The sequence below is a fragment of the Malus domestica genome, chromosome 05 (genome assembly GCF_042453785.1).
Source record: "Malus domestica chromosome 05, GDT2T_hap1".
NCBI lineage: Eukaryota > Viridiplantae > Streptophyta > Magnoliopsida > Rosales > Rosaceae > Malus > Malus domestica.
This window is the reverse complement of record NC_091665.1, coordinates 40,344,991-40,363,368: the sequence shown is the minus strand read 5'-3', so window position 1 is coordinate 40,363,368 and position 18,378 is coordinate 40,344,991. Positions and strand designations below refer to the sequence as shown.

At 36.6% G+C, this 18,378-nt stretch overlaps 4 protein-coding genes across 6 annotated transcripts; 2 read left to right on the top strand and 2 right to left on the bottom strand.

The window, feature by feature from the left end:
- The first annotated feature begins 5,428 nt into the window (after nucleotides 1–5,428).
- LOC103435158 (protein TIFY 5A-like) lies at nucleotides 5,429–6,756 on the top strand. Its single transcript, XM_008373548.4, has 2 exons — nucleotides 5,429–5,717; nucleotides 6,329–6,756. Exons 1-2 carry the CDS (start codon nucleotides 5,580–5,582, stop codon nucleotides 6,539–6,541), a joined length of 351 nt encoding a protein of 116 aa, XP_008371770.2. The 5' UTR covers nucleotides 5,429–5,579; the 3' UTR covers nucleotides 6,542–6,756.
- A 570-nt stretch (nucleotides 6,757–7,326) lies between these two features.
- On the top strand, nucleotides 7,327–8,104 carry LOC103435156 (protein TIFY 5A-like). The gene is made up of 2 exons (XM_008373547.4): nucleotides 7,327–7,473; nucleotides 7,892–8,104. Exons 1-2 carry the CDS (start codon nucleotides 7,327–7,329, stop codon nucleotides 8,102–8,104), a joined length of 360 nt encoding a protein of 119 aa, XP_008371769.1.
- Nucleotides 8,105–9,357: 1,253 nt separating this feature from the next.
- LOC103435155 (glycolate oxidase 1-like) lies at nucleotides 9,358–13,463 on the bottom strand. Of its 3 annotated transcripts, none has more exons than XM_008373545.4 (12): nucleotides 13,147–13,463; nucleotides 12,173–12,311; nucleotides 11,905–12,029; nucleotides 11,656–11,702; nucleotides 11,457–11,534; nucleotides 10,938–11,062; nucleotides 10,764–10,830; nucleotides 10,604–10,666; nucleotides 10,450–10,519; nucleotides 10,239–10,339; nucleotides 9,939–10,043; nucleotides 9,358–9,726 (listed from the first exon to the last, which is right to left on the bottom strand). In XM_008373545.4, exons 2-12 carry the CDS (start codon nucleotides 12,307–12,309, stop codon nucleotides 9,541–9,543), a joined length of 1,104 nt encoding a protein of 367 aa, XP_008371767.2. In that variant the 5' UTR covers nucleotides 12,310–12,311; nucleotides 13,147–13,463; the 3' UTR covers nucleotides 9,358–9,540. The 3 variants fall into 3 exon arrangements, with proteins under 3 accessions (XP_008371767.2, XP_017187965.2, XP_017187966.3); XM_017332476.3 differs by having other exon boundaries at nucleotides 12,173–12,327; nucleotides 13,147–13,445; XM_017332477.3 differs by having other exon boundaries at nucleotides 12,169–12,311; nucleotides 13,147–13,369.
- A 1,082-nt stretch (nucleotides 13,464–14,545) lies between these two features.
- LOC103435154 (receptor like protein 29-like) lies at nucleotides 14,546–16,902 on the bottom strand. The gene has a single exon (XM_070822770.1). The coding sequence runs from the start codon at nucleotides 16,014–16,016 to the stop codon at nucleotides 14,589–14,591; it is 1,428 nt and encodes a 475-aa protein (XP_070678871.1). The 5' UTR covers nucleotides 16,017–16,902; the 3' UTR covers nucleotides 14,546–14,588.
- Between the last annotated feature and the right edge of the window lie 1,476 nt (nucleotides 16,903–18,378).

Genomic DNA, 18,378 nt, shown 5'->3' with positions numbered 1-18,378 from the left:
TGTATTCTATATAAGTGTAAGTTTAGTTGTGAGATTTAATAATTGAACCTTGAATAAATCAAGAATCTAATGCTAAAATATCTTGGTATATAAGATACTCCATAACAATAATTGAACCTTGAATAAATCAAGAATATGATAAAATATCTTGGTATATAACGTACTCCATAGCATATTAGAAAATCTCAAAAAATTGAAACTATTTAATAAAAACAGACAAATAACAAATATAGTATTCAAGAAAGAGAAAAGTGTGCCCTTATTCAGAATCACGAGCTTGATTTTGTACATCGTAAATTTGGAGACACAATCGCTGGATATCATAAGTGCAGGTCAGTCATAGTAGGGTCAACAAATATATAATTATACTAGCCTTTTCACACGTGTTTACGCGCATGTGATAAACATTTTTATTATCACGAGCACTACGTGACCTTAAAATATTTTATGTAAATTGAAACCACGTGTCATATGTGTGGATGCAAATTTCTTCCTTCTTGATCCTGGACAATTTTGCACCTACAAAACAATTAACACCTTAGGTTAAGGCCAAGAGCCTCACGCGCCCACGATGAATGGGGGGGTTTTGGCCGAAGAACCTCTGATGCCAAAGTTAGAATTTAGAGAGAAAGAGTGTTTAGAGAATTTTAGGATTTTTGCCAAAGTGTTTGAATTGGCTTTTTTGGTGAGAATGAGAGTATATTTATAGGGATAGGAGGTGGCTAGGTTTTTTTGGGTTTAATTTAGGTTTAATTAGGAGTTACAAAATTGATTATTTGTATAAATGGGGTAATAAAATGGAGAAAGGTGAAAAAGGTTAGGAAAAGGGAGGTGGCCGGCCTCTTAGTAGTTTTAGGTGTGAATGGGTGTTTTAATTGATAATTAAGGGATTGATTAGGTAATTAATCCCTTAATTAATCAATTTTTAGGGAATATGAAAGGAAAATATCATTTAGCTAATTGATTAGCTAAATAATGGAATACAAAATATATAGAATAAATTAGGTTTTAGGAATTACCTTATAGAAAGGATTTGATGAAATAGGCTTTAAATTGTTACCTATTTTGGGCACTTTTTATTGAGAGTTGTCCCACATTGGCGAGGGACAAGGTTTGCTATGTGCTTATATGATCTTGGGCTACTCCCCATATTGCCAATTGGTTTTATGGTGGAACCCCAATTTCATCATGGTATCAGAGCAAGGTTGTCCACGTGTGAAGCCCAATGGCTACACGCACTTCACGTCACCCAGTTGTTGTCCACGTGTAGGCTTGAAAATCCGCCACACGTGTAGGGGCGTGTTGAGAGTTGTTCCACATTGGCGAGGGACAAGGTTTGCTATGTGCTTATATGATCTTGGGCTACTCCCCATATTGCCAATTGGTTTTATGGTGGAACCCTAATTTCATCACTTTTGACTTGGTTTAGGGATGATTGTCTGCTGCTCGCGCGTAGGAATCCCAGTATGCCTCAAGGGTATTTTTGTCCTCTTTTACCCAAGAATTCACGTGTCGCCTTGTGATTATTTTTGGCTCCACAATATGATATCAATACTTTTTTAATCTGGCACCCTACGCGTTACTTACATAGGTGCGAAGATCGTGCATTATGCACTAGTTACAGATTTTTCAATCACGTGCGCCATGTAACATCCCAAATCGCCTAGGGGAGTGAATCCTATAAGCTTTATATGTATATTTTCATCTCTATTTAGCACGAGGCCTTTTGGGAGCTCACTGGCTTCGGATTCCGTAGGAACTCCAAAGTTAAGCGAGTTCGCGCGTGAGGAATCCCATGATGGGTGACCCACTAAGAAGTTCTCGTGTGAGTTTCCAAAAACAAAACCGTGAGGGTGTGGTCGGGGCTCAAAGCGGACAATATCGTGCTATGGCAGAGTCGAGCTAGGGATGTGGTGGGGGCCCGGGCCGAGATGTGACAATTTGATATCAGAGCCAATCCCTGGCCGGAAGTGTGACGACAAGGACGTCGTGTCCCTAAGGGGGGTGGATTGTAACATCTCACATCGCCCAGGGGAGTGGATCCTCTAAGCCTTATATGTATATTCTCATCTCTACCTAGCACGAGGCCTTTTGGGAGCTCACTGGCTTCAGATTCCATAGGAACTCCGAAATTAAGCGAGTTCGCGCGAGAGCAATCCCATGATGGGTGACCCACTGGGAAGTTCTCGTGTGAGTTCCCAGAAACAAAACTGTGAGGGCGTGGTCGGGAATCCAAAGCGGACAATATCGTGCTACAATGGAGTCGAGCTTGAAATGTGGTAAGGGCCCGAGGCGGGATGTGACACGTCAGGTGTAACTTACAAAATTTCTATTTCTATTTTAAATAATTTTGTTTGATATTGCTAGGATTGAAGAAAAAGCATAAACAATTTGATAGGCATAAAATTAGAAAGATAATTGAAGACCAATGCGTTCCACAATTATTGTATATTGTAGTCAATAGTTCTTATCATGTAGAACATGCACATAAACTTTTTATCTTTATCATGGCACACTACGGCATGACATTACCTTCTTCACATTTGACGAAATACAAAGGGAGACTTTGGATTCGGTCCCTATCCACCAACATTCTTTGACTAAAACTTTAATGGTATTCAATTTTTTATCAATGTCCCTTGACTTTATACACCTCATTATTGCTGTTAATATATATTTCCATATGTTTGATATTAATTACTTGACATGTTATGGGATTTAAAATCCCATATTATATGGCATATAAATTAAAAATATAAAAAAGAAAATACTCAAAAAATTTGATTGAATAAATAGATAAAAACATGTAACTATATAACTTTGAAATAATAAATGTCAAACGAATGTACCCATAGTGTTCAAAAAAATTGAAAAAGGGTACATTTTATTATAAATATGTATACATTATAAATAAAAAATAAATAGATTCTACATTAAAAAATGGGTACATTTTACATTAAAAAAATGGTGCATTTACAAAAAAAAAAAGTTGGTACATTTTACATATAACGAAGTCGTACATTTATAAAGAAAATTGGGTACATTATAAATAAATTATGAGTATAAATAAAAATTTAGAAAATGTGGGCACAAAATGAAATTAATATATGTCACATCCCGTCTCGGGCCCCCACCACATCCCGGGCTCAACTCCACCGTAGCACGATATTGTCCGCTTTGGGCCCCAACCACGCCCTCACAGTTTTGTTTCTGGGAATTCACATGAGAACTTCCTAGTGGGTCACCCATTATGGGATTGCTCTCGCGTGAACTTGCTTAACTTCGGAGTTCCGACCGAACCCGAAGTCCGTGAGCTCTCAAAAGGCCTCATGTTGGATAGAGATGAGAATATACATATAAGGCTTACAAGATCCACTCCCTTGGGCGATGTGGGATGTGACAATCCACCCCCCTTAGGGGCCTAACGTCCTCGTCGGCACACTTCCGGTCAGGGATTGACTCTTATGCCAAATTATCACATCCCCGCCTGGGTCCCCACTACATCCCTGGCTCGACTCCATCATAGCACGATATTGTCCGCTTTGGGCCCTGACCACGCCCTCACGGTTTTGTTTATGGGAACTCACATGAGAACTTCTCAGTGGGTCACCTATCATGGGATTGCTCTCGCGGGAACTCGCTTAACTTCGGAGTTATGACGAAACCCGAAGCTATTGAGCTCCCAAAAGGCTTCGTGTTGGGTAAAGATGAGAATATACATATAAGGCTTACAAGATCCACTCACTTGGGCGATGTGGGATGTTACAATATATGGGTACAAATTAAAACTAAAAAGAAAATTGGTACAAATTAAAAAAGGGTTGCCAGTTAAAAACAAAAAATAGAAATATATGATACAAAGTTTAATCATAAATATAAATATACCAAATGTAATGTTTCTAACACTATATTTTAGAAATAAAATTTAATTATGTTGATATGTAAATAATTTATAACTGAAATAATGACATTCATTAAAAGCTAGAGACCTTGATAAAAAATGAAAAAGAAATAAGATTTTAATCAATGCAATAGAAGAAATAAGGATGATAACTTAATTTCTCCTAATATAATTTATACTAGGGTTCACACCCAAAGACCAAGTCTTTGTTCTATTTTCTTCAGATTCTGGTATTTGTAGATAATATTGCTAATTAATTAAGGATTAAGAGATAATCATTACAGGCTGCTCCAGTGGTTGAGGACAAATTTCAGGCCCGTATTCCCCACGACATGTCTTTGGTTCGATTCTTATTGCTAGTGAATCGCACGATGGTGGTCAAGGGGAGGCTAACATACTTATGTGAGTCTTTTCGGCCCCTAAAAGAGTAAATTATCGAGGCAAAGTCCCCAACTGGTCCCTTTGGTACCGTTTGGTACGCAGACGGGACGGAACATGACGGAATAGATGATGTAAATATTGAAAAAAATAAGAAGAAATTTTGTCATAAAATGTTATAAATTTGTGTTCCACGGATGTGGAACGGGTCGTTCCAGGGGGAAGAGGTGGAACGAAAAATCAGCCAAATTTCGTCCCATAGGACAACCCGTTCCACAATTTTTAGGCGCACCAAACGTGGGACGGAACGGCTCGTCCCGTCCCACGTACCAAACGGTACCAATTGAAAAGAAAAAAAAGGAGATTACTTAAAGATGATGCCCCCGCTAACTTTAGAGTTGAAAAAGGCCATCTATTTCTAAAGTAAACCCCTTTTAAATTTAAAGGTTATTGTCTATTGATCGCTTGTTGACAAAACAGTAAAAATTTACTATTGCTTTGTTTTATTTTTATTTTTATTTAATACCAGTATTTGCCTACACATTTTGTGTGTATAGACATATTTTTTTAGAAAATTAGAATGAGAGAGGGGGAGAGAGAGAAGGTGGGGGGAGTGGAAGGTTTTTTTTTTTTTTTTTCTAATATTGGAGGTATTTTAACATCATCTGTAGGTGAGGCTTTAATAAAAAGCAGTAAAATTTGGACCTGTAAAATTACATTATTGCCATCATTTTTTTTATTGTGTCATAAAAGACTAATTTATCTTTTCACCCTCTTTTAGTCTTTTAGTTGACAAAGAATATTTTATTAATTAATAGAGATTATTAATAATTCCAATCATCAGTGAAATTGCGTGAATTGGTGACGAAGTAAATTAAGGAAAAACTCCACTCAATCATTGATGGCCCAAGTTAATTTCTTGTAATTTTGCACAAAATGATTAAAATATTTTTTTTTTAAATGGAAAGGCAAGCTGTTGCTGATGGAGAAAGGTGGTGCCGACTCCGAGCACGTGAGTGAAAAAAAAAAGCGGTGTAAAATTCAGAAAAAACGAAGAAAGAGTTTTAAAAGAAAAAACTGCACACGGAAAATAAACGGTGGCAGCAGCAGAGCAATTTTTAAAACCACGTTTAAAATACGTATACTATTATGGTTTAAAGTGTAAGGTATATATAAAGCCATATATTCATATCATTCTCCAGAACTCACAATTCATCTTCAATTCTCTTGGATCTTCATTCTTCATCCTTCTTCAGTCTCTGGGTTTTTTGATAATTTTGAGTCTAAACCCTAAACCAACATGAGGAGGAACTGCAATTTGGAGCTTCAGTTATATTCTCCAGGTTCTAATGAAACCCAGCAACAAGAACACCAGCAGCAGCAGCTGACCATATTTTACAACGGAATGATGTGCGTTCGAGATGTTACAGAGCTTCAGGTATGTCATGAGTTTGTTTAATTCTTTGTTTCTTATTCTGTAACCTAAAAACACAAGAAGATCAGTTTCGTGCATTTAGATTTCTCTGGTTAAGTTTCAATTTTATTCAACAACTGTCGTTCATAATCTAGGAGTTTATTGCAAATGAAATATAGATAGATCAAAGTAGGTTTAGAATTGCAGAGATAAAAGTGCTGTAGTGAGCTGTGTCTGTACTCTGTAGTGTCATGGCCCATGCCAGTGTTGACTCTCCATTTCCCAGAAAACAGTTCATGATTTGAATTATGTAATTTTTACAAACACTTTGATTTCGTTCCATGCCTTTGGTCACAAATTTTCACATTTTTATTTAAAGATGCATTCCGCCCTCCCCCATTAGTACAAATAAAGAACAGAACTATATGTTTGACCTAATTAATCCAAATATGATTTAAAAGTTCTAAGACCGCACATGACACATGCTTGTTTTTCCAAATATATATAACCATTTTGTTCCACGTTCTCCTTTTAATGTTTAAGATGGTTTACCAACCCTAATAACTATTAGTCATATTATAATGAAATAATTATCCTCTAATAAATTATTAAATTGATTTGTTGGGATTTTGCAGGCCAGATCCATCCTTTTTCTTGCGAACAAAGGAATGGAAGAAAGGGTAAAGAGTCCATTTACTCCTCCAAGTGGATTATCAGAACCACCTTCACCAAATGTGGTGTCTCCGCTGTGTAGCACCGTTGCTGGTGTGTCTATGAAGAGATCACTCCAAAGGTTTTTGCAGAAGAGAAAGCATCGGACTCAAGCAACATCTCCATACCATCGCTAGGAATTAAGGCACTTGAATTTATTATTTGTGGCCAATTAATTAATTTGATTGGTATTTTTCTTTTCGGTTAGAGGGTGATCGATCGATCGAGGTGAGCTTTTTGTAAATTAGTTAATTCTAAGCGCTTCAAATCATCGTGTGGGAGAGACATATCATATATTCATTTATATCCATTGTTTGATTGATTTTAGATCTATTGGATTTCAATTTCCAGATATTACACTCGTAATTTCTAAATTGCACCAATTTAACCTCTTCACCAATTTCACTATCTAATTAGAGTTAAGTGTTGACGTGTCATAGTATGTGTCACATTTGAAGCACAATTTAAAGAGACTCTAAAATTGACAGAGAGGTTAAATTGGTTCAATTCAAAAATCACTTGGTCAATATTTGGAATCTGAAATTTTGTGGCTTATTTATAAATGATCCCAAATCATGTGGTGTAAAATACAGTTTAATTCAAAAAATAAGAAAAGAAAGAAAAAACCAAGTTTAAGAATCATGATACGCGTGTTTAAATGAAAAGGGAATCTTTTTCGCCGCTAAACACTATCTTGGTGTAAAAAGTGCGTGCGATTCGTGTCAGGAGCGTTTCTAGTCACATTTATGTGGGGACCTTCTTATTCGACATGCATATGACAGTTTCATATATAAAGCCATAGCATCATTCTAAAACCCACTCCAAATCTTCGTTTGTTCTCTCTTCAATCTTCATCATCATCCTTCAGTCTCTTGGTTTTTCTTGGTTTTTTGATAATTTGAGTTCCAAACCCTAAATTACCATGAGAAACAGCAATCTGGAGCTTCATCATCCTTCTGCTGATTCACGCTTCCCTAACCCTAATGAAACCCAGCAACAAGAACAACAGCAGCGGCTGACCATTTTCTACAACGGAATGGTGTGCGTTTGTGATGTTACAGAGCTTCAGGTACGTCGTGTGTTTGTTTATTAAGTACTCTACTTTTTCTTAGATTCTTAATTATTATGGCTCGTTGCTCGTATAAAGATTTCTCCGTTTAACTTCTTTTTATATTCAACTGTTGTTCGTAGATTTGAACTCATTGTAAAGTTTTGAGGGAAAATTAGCATCTCTGTACAAGTTTAAGGGCAAATCAACTAATACCTCTAACCCTAATCTGAAAGCCTATAAAGAAAATCCTAATATGAAATGAATAGTTACACCACACATGACACATGCTTGTTTTTCCGAATATATATAACATTCCAATTTGATCCACGTTCTCCTTCTTTTGAAGTTTAAGAGAATCTACCAACCAAATGGATATTAATCATATAAAGAAATAATTACTAATAAATTATTAAATTCATTTGTTGGGGTTTTGCAGGCCAGATCCATCCTTTTTCTTGCAAACAAAGAAATGGAGGAAGGGGTGAATAGTCTCTTTACTCCTCCAAGTGGATCAGCAGAACCACCTTCACCAAATGTGATGTCTCCACTGTGTAGCCCCGTTGCTGGTATGTCCATGAAGAAATCACTCCAAAGGTTTTTGCAGAAGAGAAAGCATCGGACTCAAGCAACATCTCCATACCATCACTAGGAATGGCACTAGAATGTATTATTTATGGCCACTTAATTAATCTGATTGGTATTTTTTTGAATTAATCTGATTGGTATTTTTTTGTTTTTGCTTAGAGGTTGATCATCGATTCATGAGAGCTTTTTGTAAATTGGTTCATTTTAAGCACTTCAAATCATCATGTGGGAGACATCATATGTTGGTTGTTTTTTGTTGATTTAGGTCTTTGTTGCCATATGGTGTTATTTTGCTATCGAATTATGACATGACTTTTTTGTTCTTTTGTTGATGCGGGAGAGAAGATTACCTACATTATGGCAAATAAACCTTTTTTCGTTGATACAAATAAATCAACTATTGGAGTACATGTTTTGAAAAATTCAAAAGCTATACCAATTTCAAATGGTTCACTAATTTCGCTGGACGATAACCAAATAAGAAAATAAGCACAATTAACATGTTTTTATATAAAGGCCTTGACGTAAGTACTAAGTAGTAATGTAACGATGAATATAAGTTAGATTTTATTTTGTCACCCCTAACTACACTGACATTGTTCCAACTTAACCACTTATTACTAGCTAGGTGTTGAATTTTATCACAAAATAGTTCGGTGTTAATAAGAATGAAGTCATACACTTATATATAGTATTTTATTTTCTCAAATTCCCGACGTGAAACTTATATTCTACAGATTTTTGTGTGGAGACTTTACACCCTCCAACGCTTTTTTTAACAATCAAAGATAGATGTTGCATATATGTAGTTGTAATTTGACCTATCGTCTTGAACAAGATCATGTCAATTTTGGCCTAACATTGAAAAATCTTTCCTAATAAGCTAAATGAAAAAAAAATGGTCAAATGGTATTGGAGCTAAAGAAAAGATGGAAATGGGTGTCTTTCGCACGAAATTGCTTGGGTAGTTTCCTGGCAGTTTTTGTTAAGTTACATGGTAATGGGGATTCTTAGCTTCCTACCACCAGCATTCAAATAAGGGATTCTTACTATATGTCTCTCCTTTTTTACTTATAATATCATCACGGCAAAAAGAAGAGGAAAGTAGACGAACTTACATGCAACTCAAATGTTAATGACGGGATATTTCATGTTAATGACGGGAAATCTCAAATCAACCATGCAATGTCATGCGGAAGCAAAGAACTGAAACTAATCACACGGTGTCATGTGGAAGCAGAGAAATAAAACACATGACCAAGCATGATAGATTCGGTTCAGGAGCAGAATTTAAACCAATTAATATTGGCTTGAAGATAACCAAGTAGAAGCTCCTTATTGACTACCATTTGATCCCCAATACAGACGTTGAGTTCTCAGATATATTTTTCTGAAAGAATACAGAAGTTTGAGTTCTCAAATATTATTTTCCTAAACGTTCAAGACAGGAAACTTTTAGTAGTTCATCGTATCAATCCGCGAAAAAGAATCGCAGCCTTCTTATAATCTAGGTGCAACACGAGGACGATCCCATTCAGTTACAATGTGGTTGCGTGTGATCTCCTTCAGCGAACGGCAACCACTTAATGCCATGGTTAGCTCAAATTCGTCACGAAGCATTTGAAGAACTTTCCTTACACCAGCCTCGCCATCTGCCGCTAATGAGAACACCACCGGTCTACCTATCTGAAATTTGAACATAGGGAATACAAAAACAAAATGAATAAATACTTATAAGCAAAATTGAGGTTCTTAAGTATCAGATTAGAGCTTGTAGGTTAAGGGCATTGTTTTAGATTCGTTGCTTTAATATAAACAGATATTAAAGGCTGAAGGCAACTGAATGAATTACAGTTGCAGTGTCTTATTTAGTGTCAAGTAACATAAGCTTTACTCACAAATACGCCGGATGCACCAAGAGCCAGAGCTTTAAAAACATCTGTTCCTCGCCTTACTCCACCATCCATAAACACAGGAATTTGGCCTTGTGCAGCTTTGACGACCTATAAGCCGTTACAACAAAACCATAATTTCAGAAAATTACAAGTTACAGCTCTATACACCAAAGAAAGTGACTTGGAATTTAGAATGACTAAAGTTTCAAGAAGATGAACTGTTGAAGAGAATACTCAACAATTTTAGAACACTCGGAAGCATTTAACAAATTGAAAAAAGCAGAATATATGAAGCAAATGTACCTCTTCCAGAGCCATAATAGTTGCAGGGAGATAATCAAGTTGACGAGCTCCATGGTTGGAGACGATAATTCCTGCAGCTCCATATTGTATGGCTAGTCGTGCTACAGTTTTCAGCACATATAAAATTAATTTGTCATAAACTTTCAATAATAGACCAAGCTGGGGAGTTGGATTTCTATTGGAATGCGGAGTAAGGGATATGGTTGCTTACCATCCTCAGCAGTAATTACACCCTTAACAAGAATTGGTAATTTGGTGATTGTCTGAAGCCACTGTATATCCTGTGAATGTGGCGAAGAAAACCGTGTGAAATCTTACTTCAGATTTATTGTTTGAATAATCATATATTGAAGCAACCATCTTACCTTCCAGCTGAGAGACTGGTCAGTTTGTCGAGCAACATATGATGCAAGTCCAGAATCATTGGTCTAAAATTTGACCACCAAAAAATTAAGAAATGTATGCGTTAAAATGAAGTTACCTGTATTTGTCTGATATTGAAAGTCTTATAGGTTAGTCACCCACCTTATCCATCTTTCCGAGAACCAAATCCTCAAAGTTCTTCAATGTTAAGTTTGGTGGCAATACAAATCTGTTGAAGACCTTAAATGAGATTTCAATTCGCAATGAAACAACCTAAATGTTTCTAGTAACTATCTTTCTTAGTTTTACAAATACCATTCTTGAATCAATGCCCACCTGTTCTTAATATCAGCCTCTCGGCGTCCAAGCCTCGGAGTGTCCACAGTAAGAACTATTGCCTTAAAACCGGCCCTCTCAGCTCTTTTTACAAGCTGTGCAACCATATTTCTGTCTTTGTACACCTAAAAAGAAGCACATCAATCACTGATAAGATTAACAACACATGACAAATGAGAACCTTGAAAGTAAATATTTGTTTCAGGCCTTAATTAACTTCTATATAGCGAATTTGAGACAGAGGTCACTTAATTGGAGGACAAAGAACTCTCTTAAACTTTTAAAGTCACCTTGAAATTATTAGGAAGTCTGTTTGAGGAACAAGTTTAGTTTGTTAAATTGTAACCAAGCTTTCAACAAAAACGTTACGTGAATGAAATTTCTTCCTGAAATAAATTTCTCTCAGCACTAGAGCTTATCTAACACCGCATGTTAAATGAGTGAATTTAGCCAAATAGAAAATAAAAGAATAAGAAAGAAAGTTGCAGAAAAAAATAGAGGGATAAATTTTAAACTCACATAGAGTTGGAAAAAGCGAATGCCAGGTCCTGTTGAGGCAACCTCTTCGACACTGGAAGTGGACCAAGACGACAGTGTCTACAACAACCAAAATTGCATACATAAGTTGAAATTGTTGATACAATCTAATATTAAAGAAACTGTTATAGGAAAACAGAATTCAGTTTTAGAAAAATAACTGGATGGTTCTAAGCCATACCATAATTGTGTCAGCTGCAGACGCTGCTCTTGCCGTTGCAAACTCTCCTGATTGAGAATTACAAATTAAATTTAACCAATCTCTGCTTAATAAGAAAAACTTGACAAAGAGAAACTTTAACGAGCTTTGAGCCGATTCAACAACTGAAAGATATTGATGGTAATTCCAATTGCTGTTTGAATTATAAATGTTGCAACGTATATAGTTGCATGTCACAGAAGAGTACCCTTTTACAAAAGGGGTTTATACCTTCAGGATGAGCCATCTTCTGCATGGCTGTAGGCGCAATCATAATTGGCATCGAAATATTGAAGCCCAAAACAGTTGTTCTCAAGTCTATCTTGCTTACATCTACAAGAATACGAGGTCGAAATCTGAAAAGAAATACACAAGTTCAGTAAATAGCTTCAGTTGAAAATTTTCTTATGATGAATGAAATCTAACCTGAAAAAATCAAAAAACAAAAAGAACTACTTTTGAGATGATTGGCCAAACCCAAAAGCAAGATAAGGCTTACAAAATCCGCGAAAATGCACGTTTGTTCTCCTTGAGAGTCCATTCATCTTCTGCACCTGATGCATAGTAGTCATAAACCATCTTTGGCAGTTTCTCCTTCGCAATTGCTTCATACTCAGAAACATTGGTTATCTCCATCTCTGCAATTTGTTTATGCTATCTCCGCAGTATTAGTGAATGAAAATCACTTGAATATCATGTTATGTCGGATTCTTTCGAATTCAGAGAATCAAGTAATTGACCAAAAAAGTAATCCTAATTTTGAAGTTATAGAAACTATGAACCAACAAAAGCAACCTAGTAAAGGAGACTAAGAAAAAAAAAACCCTGCATAATTGGGCTTTGAGTTATCAACTCTCGGATGGATCGTCATTCCTTATTTCCCTTAAACCCAAAACCCGCACTAGTCCAGCCGGAAACCGGTGGCTTCCAAGTTTCCAAGTCTCGAAATTTTAACGGCAGGGTTTGATCCCCAGTTTCAATACATTCTGGGGACATCTTAAATTGGAGAGGAACTTACATGCAACGGGAAGCCAAGGTGACGGTATCCCAAGCATTTACAATAACAGATGTAAAGCAGTAGGGCTATGAACGATCAAACTCATAAGCTATGACTAGCGATCCATATCCTGAGACTAGACTGATGGGGCTTGTTATGTTCATTAAACTTCTGATGAGTCTAAAAAAAATCAGGATTAAGCTTGAACAAATCTAACAATAACCCAACAATCCAAAGACAATATCGATTCAAAAAATCAAACTTTGTTGCACTCATGTCTCAAATTCTACTGTATCACTTCAGAAGAAAAAAAAATCAAACACATGATTGGCAAAAAAGAAAGAAAAACATTGATTTCGATACAACAATCAGAAAAGATTTCATTTTCAATACATCATACATGATTTTGATCAAAACCCAAGTCGAAATTCAACCAAATAATCTAAACAGATCATCAAAGAGTGCAAAGAACACACCTTTTTTTATTGCAGGAACAAAGAGGAGCTGCAGAAGAGGGTGCCTAAAGAGAAAAGAGAGAAAAATGAACACTCAAGGTCCCACTTGGATACTTATATACAATTTTTCAGCTAACAAACAGAGTGACAGGAGTGATTCGAGAAAAAATCATTAAACAATGATGGGGAAGGGGTGAAGACAAAAGAGGTAAGCATCCAGATAAGAAAATAAAGAAACGTGAGTGGATTTGGTTTCTCAAGGCGAGAGCAATTGTCAAATCTATCATTCCTCCATGCTCATCCCATTTAATGTCTTAATAAATCCTGGGTTAATAATCAACGACACCCCCGACACCCTCTTATCTTAATAAGGGGTGTCAACTGTATAATTTTAAAACGTTACTGTGTTTATTTTGCGTCAAGTGTTTAATTGTGTGCCTAAGTCATGTTTTGGTTGGTTTTTCGCCCGTAAATTGCATTTTAAGCAATTTCCGTTGATTTAAATTAAGCGAACTTGATTCTCTATTTTATGCAAATTTTGATCACAATGTAATATAAATAAATTTTCAGCGTAACGATGTGATTAGTAACTAAAAAGAATTTTACTTTACAAAATTAAGGGGTGGAGAAGTACATTGGCAAATTATTATTTTTTGGATGTGGGATTAAACATGTCTAATAATATTATTATTCCTTAATTAAAAGAAAAGTATTGCTAATTAGGATGATGATTGTGCAGCTGTACTATCAGAATTTGAGATTGCATTGATTTCATTGATGATCATTCTAATTACCATTAATTTTCTTCTTCTTTTGTGGGCCCACATTAGGTTCATGTACTGAACTATTTTTGTTCCCTTTTTTCCACTTGTTCTTATTAATTTCTTTGATGCATGTATGAGAAACAAGGAGCTGCATAAGGAAGGGAATATATCTGCAGCTTTTGGACAATTTTAAACATTTGGATTTTGGATTTGGATGTTTAATCAAAATTTATCAAAAGAAAAGGGAAGCCTTTCTTAATTGCTTATAATTTTCAGATTCAGGCCCAACTGCATTACAAAGTTCCACTATTTTGCGTATCTCTCTCTCCTTTTTTTTATTTTATATTTCCTCTTCTCCCACGATTAAGTAACGTCAACATCTTATATTAATTTTTTTTTATAGAAAAAGAAGAATAAAATAAAAAATGTGAAAGAAGGGTATGAAAGAGTATGAAAAGAAGAAGACAGAGAATCCTCATCCCGTTAAATAATCAAGGCATCTCTTTGCTTCCTTAGCAAACGCCTGCAGCATATACAGATTATAGGCAGCTCTCAGTGGTGAGACCTGAGACTAGACAAAGTTGACAAACACTCATCGGCATTTCTTCTTTTCTCTCGGACACTTTTATCAATGAGCTAATTCAAATCAAAACAAGTTCATCAAGTTGCCTTAAAATTGAACAAAAACGAAGTGGGTTTTTACAACAAGAGGCACAAGAAACACACAACAAAACCAAAAGAAACCATCTTTGCATTTGAATTCGATGGAGAACCGGAACTATTGTTCTCAACAGGGTACTGACCAAATGGCTTCATTCTCTCGGACACTTTTGGTTCTTTGTCTTCACCGGCCAAGGCCGTGTCATTTGTTGCTCCACTTGCATTCAAACAAACAGGGGCACTTATCAGATTTGCAGAGATGCCCTTCTTCTTATTGTACAATGGATTGATTGCACACAGACCATTATTTCCTCTCACATCCAACCTCTTCCCAAGCCTCCCAATGAAATCCTCTGGAAGTGACAGGGCCCCACTCAGCTGGTTGTTGCTCAGATTCAGCTGATCCAATTTTGGGAGTGTCCCTAAACTTGTAGGGACTGTCCCATTGAGACTGTTGTTGTCTAGAGAGAGGGAACTGAGATTTTTCAAGGAAGATAGGGAGTTGGGTAATTTGCCAATCAACCCACATCCTGAAAAGCTCAGAGATATGAGATTCTTAAGTTTCCCTACAAACTGAGGAATTTCTGAATTGATTGGGTTTTTATCAGCTACCCAATACTCTAAATTCTCCAAACCTGAAAGGGTTTCTGGGATTGGCCCATTGATCAAGTTATGACTCAGATCAAACAACACCAACCTCTTGAGCTGCCCTACATTTGGAGGGATCAATCCTCTGAGCATGTTGCAGCTCATATCAATCTTTTGGAGGACTTGAAGCTGCCCTACAGAGCTAGGCACCTGACCTTCTAGAACATTCCAGCTCAAATCCAAGATTGTCAAACTCCCCAACCCTCCAATTTCCTGTGGGAGTTCACCACTTAGGTTGTTGTAGCTTAGGTCAAGCTGCTCTAGTCTCACCAGCCCACCAATTTCACTAGGGATGTTTCCTAGTAGGTTGTTCTGTGAGAGGCTGAGGACCCTTAAGTTTGTAATTTTTGACAATTCTGGGGGGATTTCTCCTGAGAGAGCTGGATTGGAAACAAGGGCTAGGGTTTCCAAGGAAGACAATGCACCAAATAGTGATGGAGAGAGAGTGACCGGTGTAGTTAAAAAGCAATTGAAAATTGAGAGGGTTTTCAAGTAGGGTAATTTGAGGAGGGAACTTGAAAGGGAAGCAGAGGATTTGCAAGGAGGGCTGAGAAAATCAGGGCCAATGTGAATCTTTGTGACATGAAAACTTGGAGGATTTTCATCACCAATTTCACATTGAATACCAGGCCATGGAGTCTCATCACAGGGCTGTGGGTGCTCTTGGGCCCAGCTGGGGTCCTCCAGAAGGCCACCCAAAACTTCAAAAAGTCCCAAAAGCTCCTCCTTTTCCATAATCCCATCTGAGTTTTGCTGCCCTGAAATCAACCCCCCTCCCAAAACAAGAAACACAACAAGGAAAAGAGGCAAAGAAGCCATGAAAGTTCAGAGGAGAGCAATTGGAAGTAAATAAGAAAACCCACAAGTGAAAAATGAAGAAAAACAGAGGAAAATGTGGCTTTTTAATTAGAACAAAAAAGTACTGGCTAAAGGTTTTTCCTTTGCTTTATATTTCACTGTTTCTCAAATTGCATCGATGACAAAAAGGATACAGAAAGTAAAGAAAATACTTCCCAAATATTTATCAAAATTCAAAATCATGATCTTTAGTGGCAGGACTTGCAGAGGCCTGCTGGGAAATAAAAAAAAAAGTTGTCAGCTTTGCTTCCCACATTGTGCAAGTTTGAGGCTGACAGTGTTGGTTTTTGCATGGAAAAGTGAGAGTGCGATGGGCGAAGGCAAAACAGTCACTAGAAGTAGAAGAAGATGTCAGAAGAGTTGATGAATCTCAAAAGAAGAATTGTAATTACACGATGGGACTTAAGCTCTTTCTTTCTATAATCTGTCTATCCATCTCAGTAGGAAGCCGACAGATCAAGGGCTCTGATGCTTTTGCAGGTGACTGGTCTCCCTCTCTCCTTTTGATACGATTGGGAATCCATGCGTGGGAATCGATTTGTGTGTGTTGGACAAGAATTGTTGTTCTAGGAAAGATTCTAGTTAGTGATTAATGTTAGGAGTACTGTAGGTTCACAGAGTTACCAAAGGTGCACAGCACCAGATTAATTCTTGTCTGTATGGATTAGTTAGAGGAATGCTAAAATAGTTAGCTTTGGTATTTATGTATAAATACTTCATGTACAGAGATATGAATAGATACTGAAAATCATTTTCTCAATTCTCTTTCTCTCTCTACATTCTCTCTCTCTTTCTCTAATCTCTCTTTCTCCAAGATTCAGTTTTCTTATTCACTAAGATCTTACTTTCTACATGGTATCAGAGCACAGTGGCTCGGTCATCCACTGAGGCTGAGTACAGGTCACTTGCCAACACTGCTGCAGAAATTTCGTGGGTTTGCAAGATACTCTTTGATCTTTCATTTCCCCTTCTTCGTACACCTGTTATATTCTGTGATAACAAGAGTGCTATTGCACTAGCTTTCAACCCCGTCTTTCATGCTCGTACAAAGCATGTTGAGCTTGACTATCATTTTATCCGTGAGAAAGTTCTTTTGGGTCAGATTGATGTTCAACATGTTAATACATTGTCCCAGATTGCTGACATTTTTACTAAGTCTCTTCCTGCCGATCGGTTTCTCTCCCTGACTGCCAAGCTTTCAGTTCGACCCTCTACCTTCAGCTTGCGGGGGTGTGTTAGGAGTACTGTAGGTTCACAGAGTTACCAAAGGTGCACAGCACCAGATTAATTCTTGTCTGTATGGGTTAGTTAGAGGAATGCTAAAATAGTTAGCTTTGGTATTTATGTATAAATACTTCATGTACAGAGATATGAATAGATACTGAAAATCATTTTCTCAATTCTCTTTCTCTCTCTACATTCTCTCTCTCTTTCTCTAATCTCTCTTTCTCCAAGATTCAGTTTTCTTATTCACTAAGATCTTACTTTCTACAATTAATTGTGTATGTTTGCTGAATAAGACACTTAAATACCGATTGGTACTCGATAATTGCCCGAAAATGTTACGAATCTACTAAGTACATTAGACTTTTAGAGTATCTCTAATGGGATCTTAAATGGAGTTTTTGCAATTGTACAACCTTTAAATATAGACAGAAAAGGTTTTCAATAGGTCGGAATATAAATTCTCAAAGTATCTCAATATATAGGGATTCACCCGATACCTTAAAGAGATCCTCAAACGTTAGGATTGTATATAACTTATAAGGACTCAAAGAATTGGCTCATTGTTGATTTTGAGTGAGGAACAATCTCACCCACGTGAGAATGCCTTCTCTTTTTGGGAATGCTACACAATAACTTCTTTTTATCTTTTCTTCTTTTTCTTTGAACTTTCTCTTCTAAAGGTAGAGATAGCTTTTCGATTTTTATCAACAGCCACAATACTCCAACAGAATAAACAATAAGTTTAGTATTTTAATCCCTACATTTAGGGACTATACTATAAGGACCTCCTATTGCAGACAATATTCCTTTAGAGACCCGAATAATCCCTTAGAGTCTCTAAATGAGTCTTTAAAATTGGTGGTGGAAGTCCCTCCCATTGTAAATGCTCTAAGATGCACAAAACTCCTAGTCCACCAAAGTAAATTGGTTAGTTAAAATTCATATACTAGTATAAAGAATATACAGATTTAAGTCTTTCAAATGGTAATGGTGGGGTATTGGCTGAGTGCACTTCAATAATCGAATAAGAGTAATGTTTTCGTCTTAGTTTTAGGATACAATAAGTATAGAAGTCCAATAAACCTATACATTAAAA

Bases quoted from the DNA above. Each gene is read 5' to 3' on its own strand.
- LOC103435158 (XM_008373548.4), top strand. From the start codon at position 5,580: ATGAGGAGGAACTGCAATTTGGAGCTTCAGTTATATTCTCCAGGTTCT. The intron at 5,718-6,328 runs GTATGTCATGAG...GGGATTTTGCAG, and splicing joins GAGATGTTACAGAGCTTCAG to GCCAGATCCATCCTTTTTCT.
- LOC103435156 (XM_008373547.4), top strand. From the start codon at position 7,327: ATGAGAAACAGCAATCTGGAGCTTCATCATCCTTCTGCTGATTCACGC. The intron at 7,474-7,891 runs GTACGTCGTGTG...GGGGTTTTGCAG, and splicing joins GTGATGTTACAGAGCTTCAG to GCCAGATCCATCCTTTTTCT.
- LOC103435155 (XM_008373545.4), bottom strand. From the start codon at position 12,309: ATGGAGATAACCAATGTTTCTGAGTATGAAGCAATTGCGAAGGAGAAA. The intron at 12,030-12,172 runs GTAAGCCTTATC...ATTTCTTTTCAG, and splicing joins CGTGCATTTTCGCGGATTTT to ATTTCGACCTCGTATTCTTG. The intron at 11,535-11,655 runs GTATGGCTTAGA...TGGTTGTTGTAG, and splicing joins CTGCAGCTGACACAATTATG to ACACTGTCGTCTTGGTCCAC.
- LOC103435154 (XM_070822770.1), bottom strand. From the start codon at position 16,016: ATGGCTTCTTTGCCTCTTTTCCTTGTTGTGTTTCTTGTTTTGGGAGGG.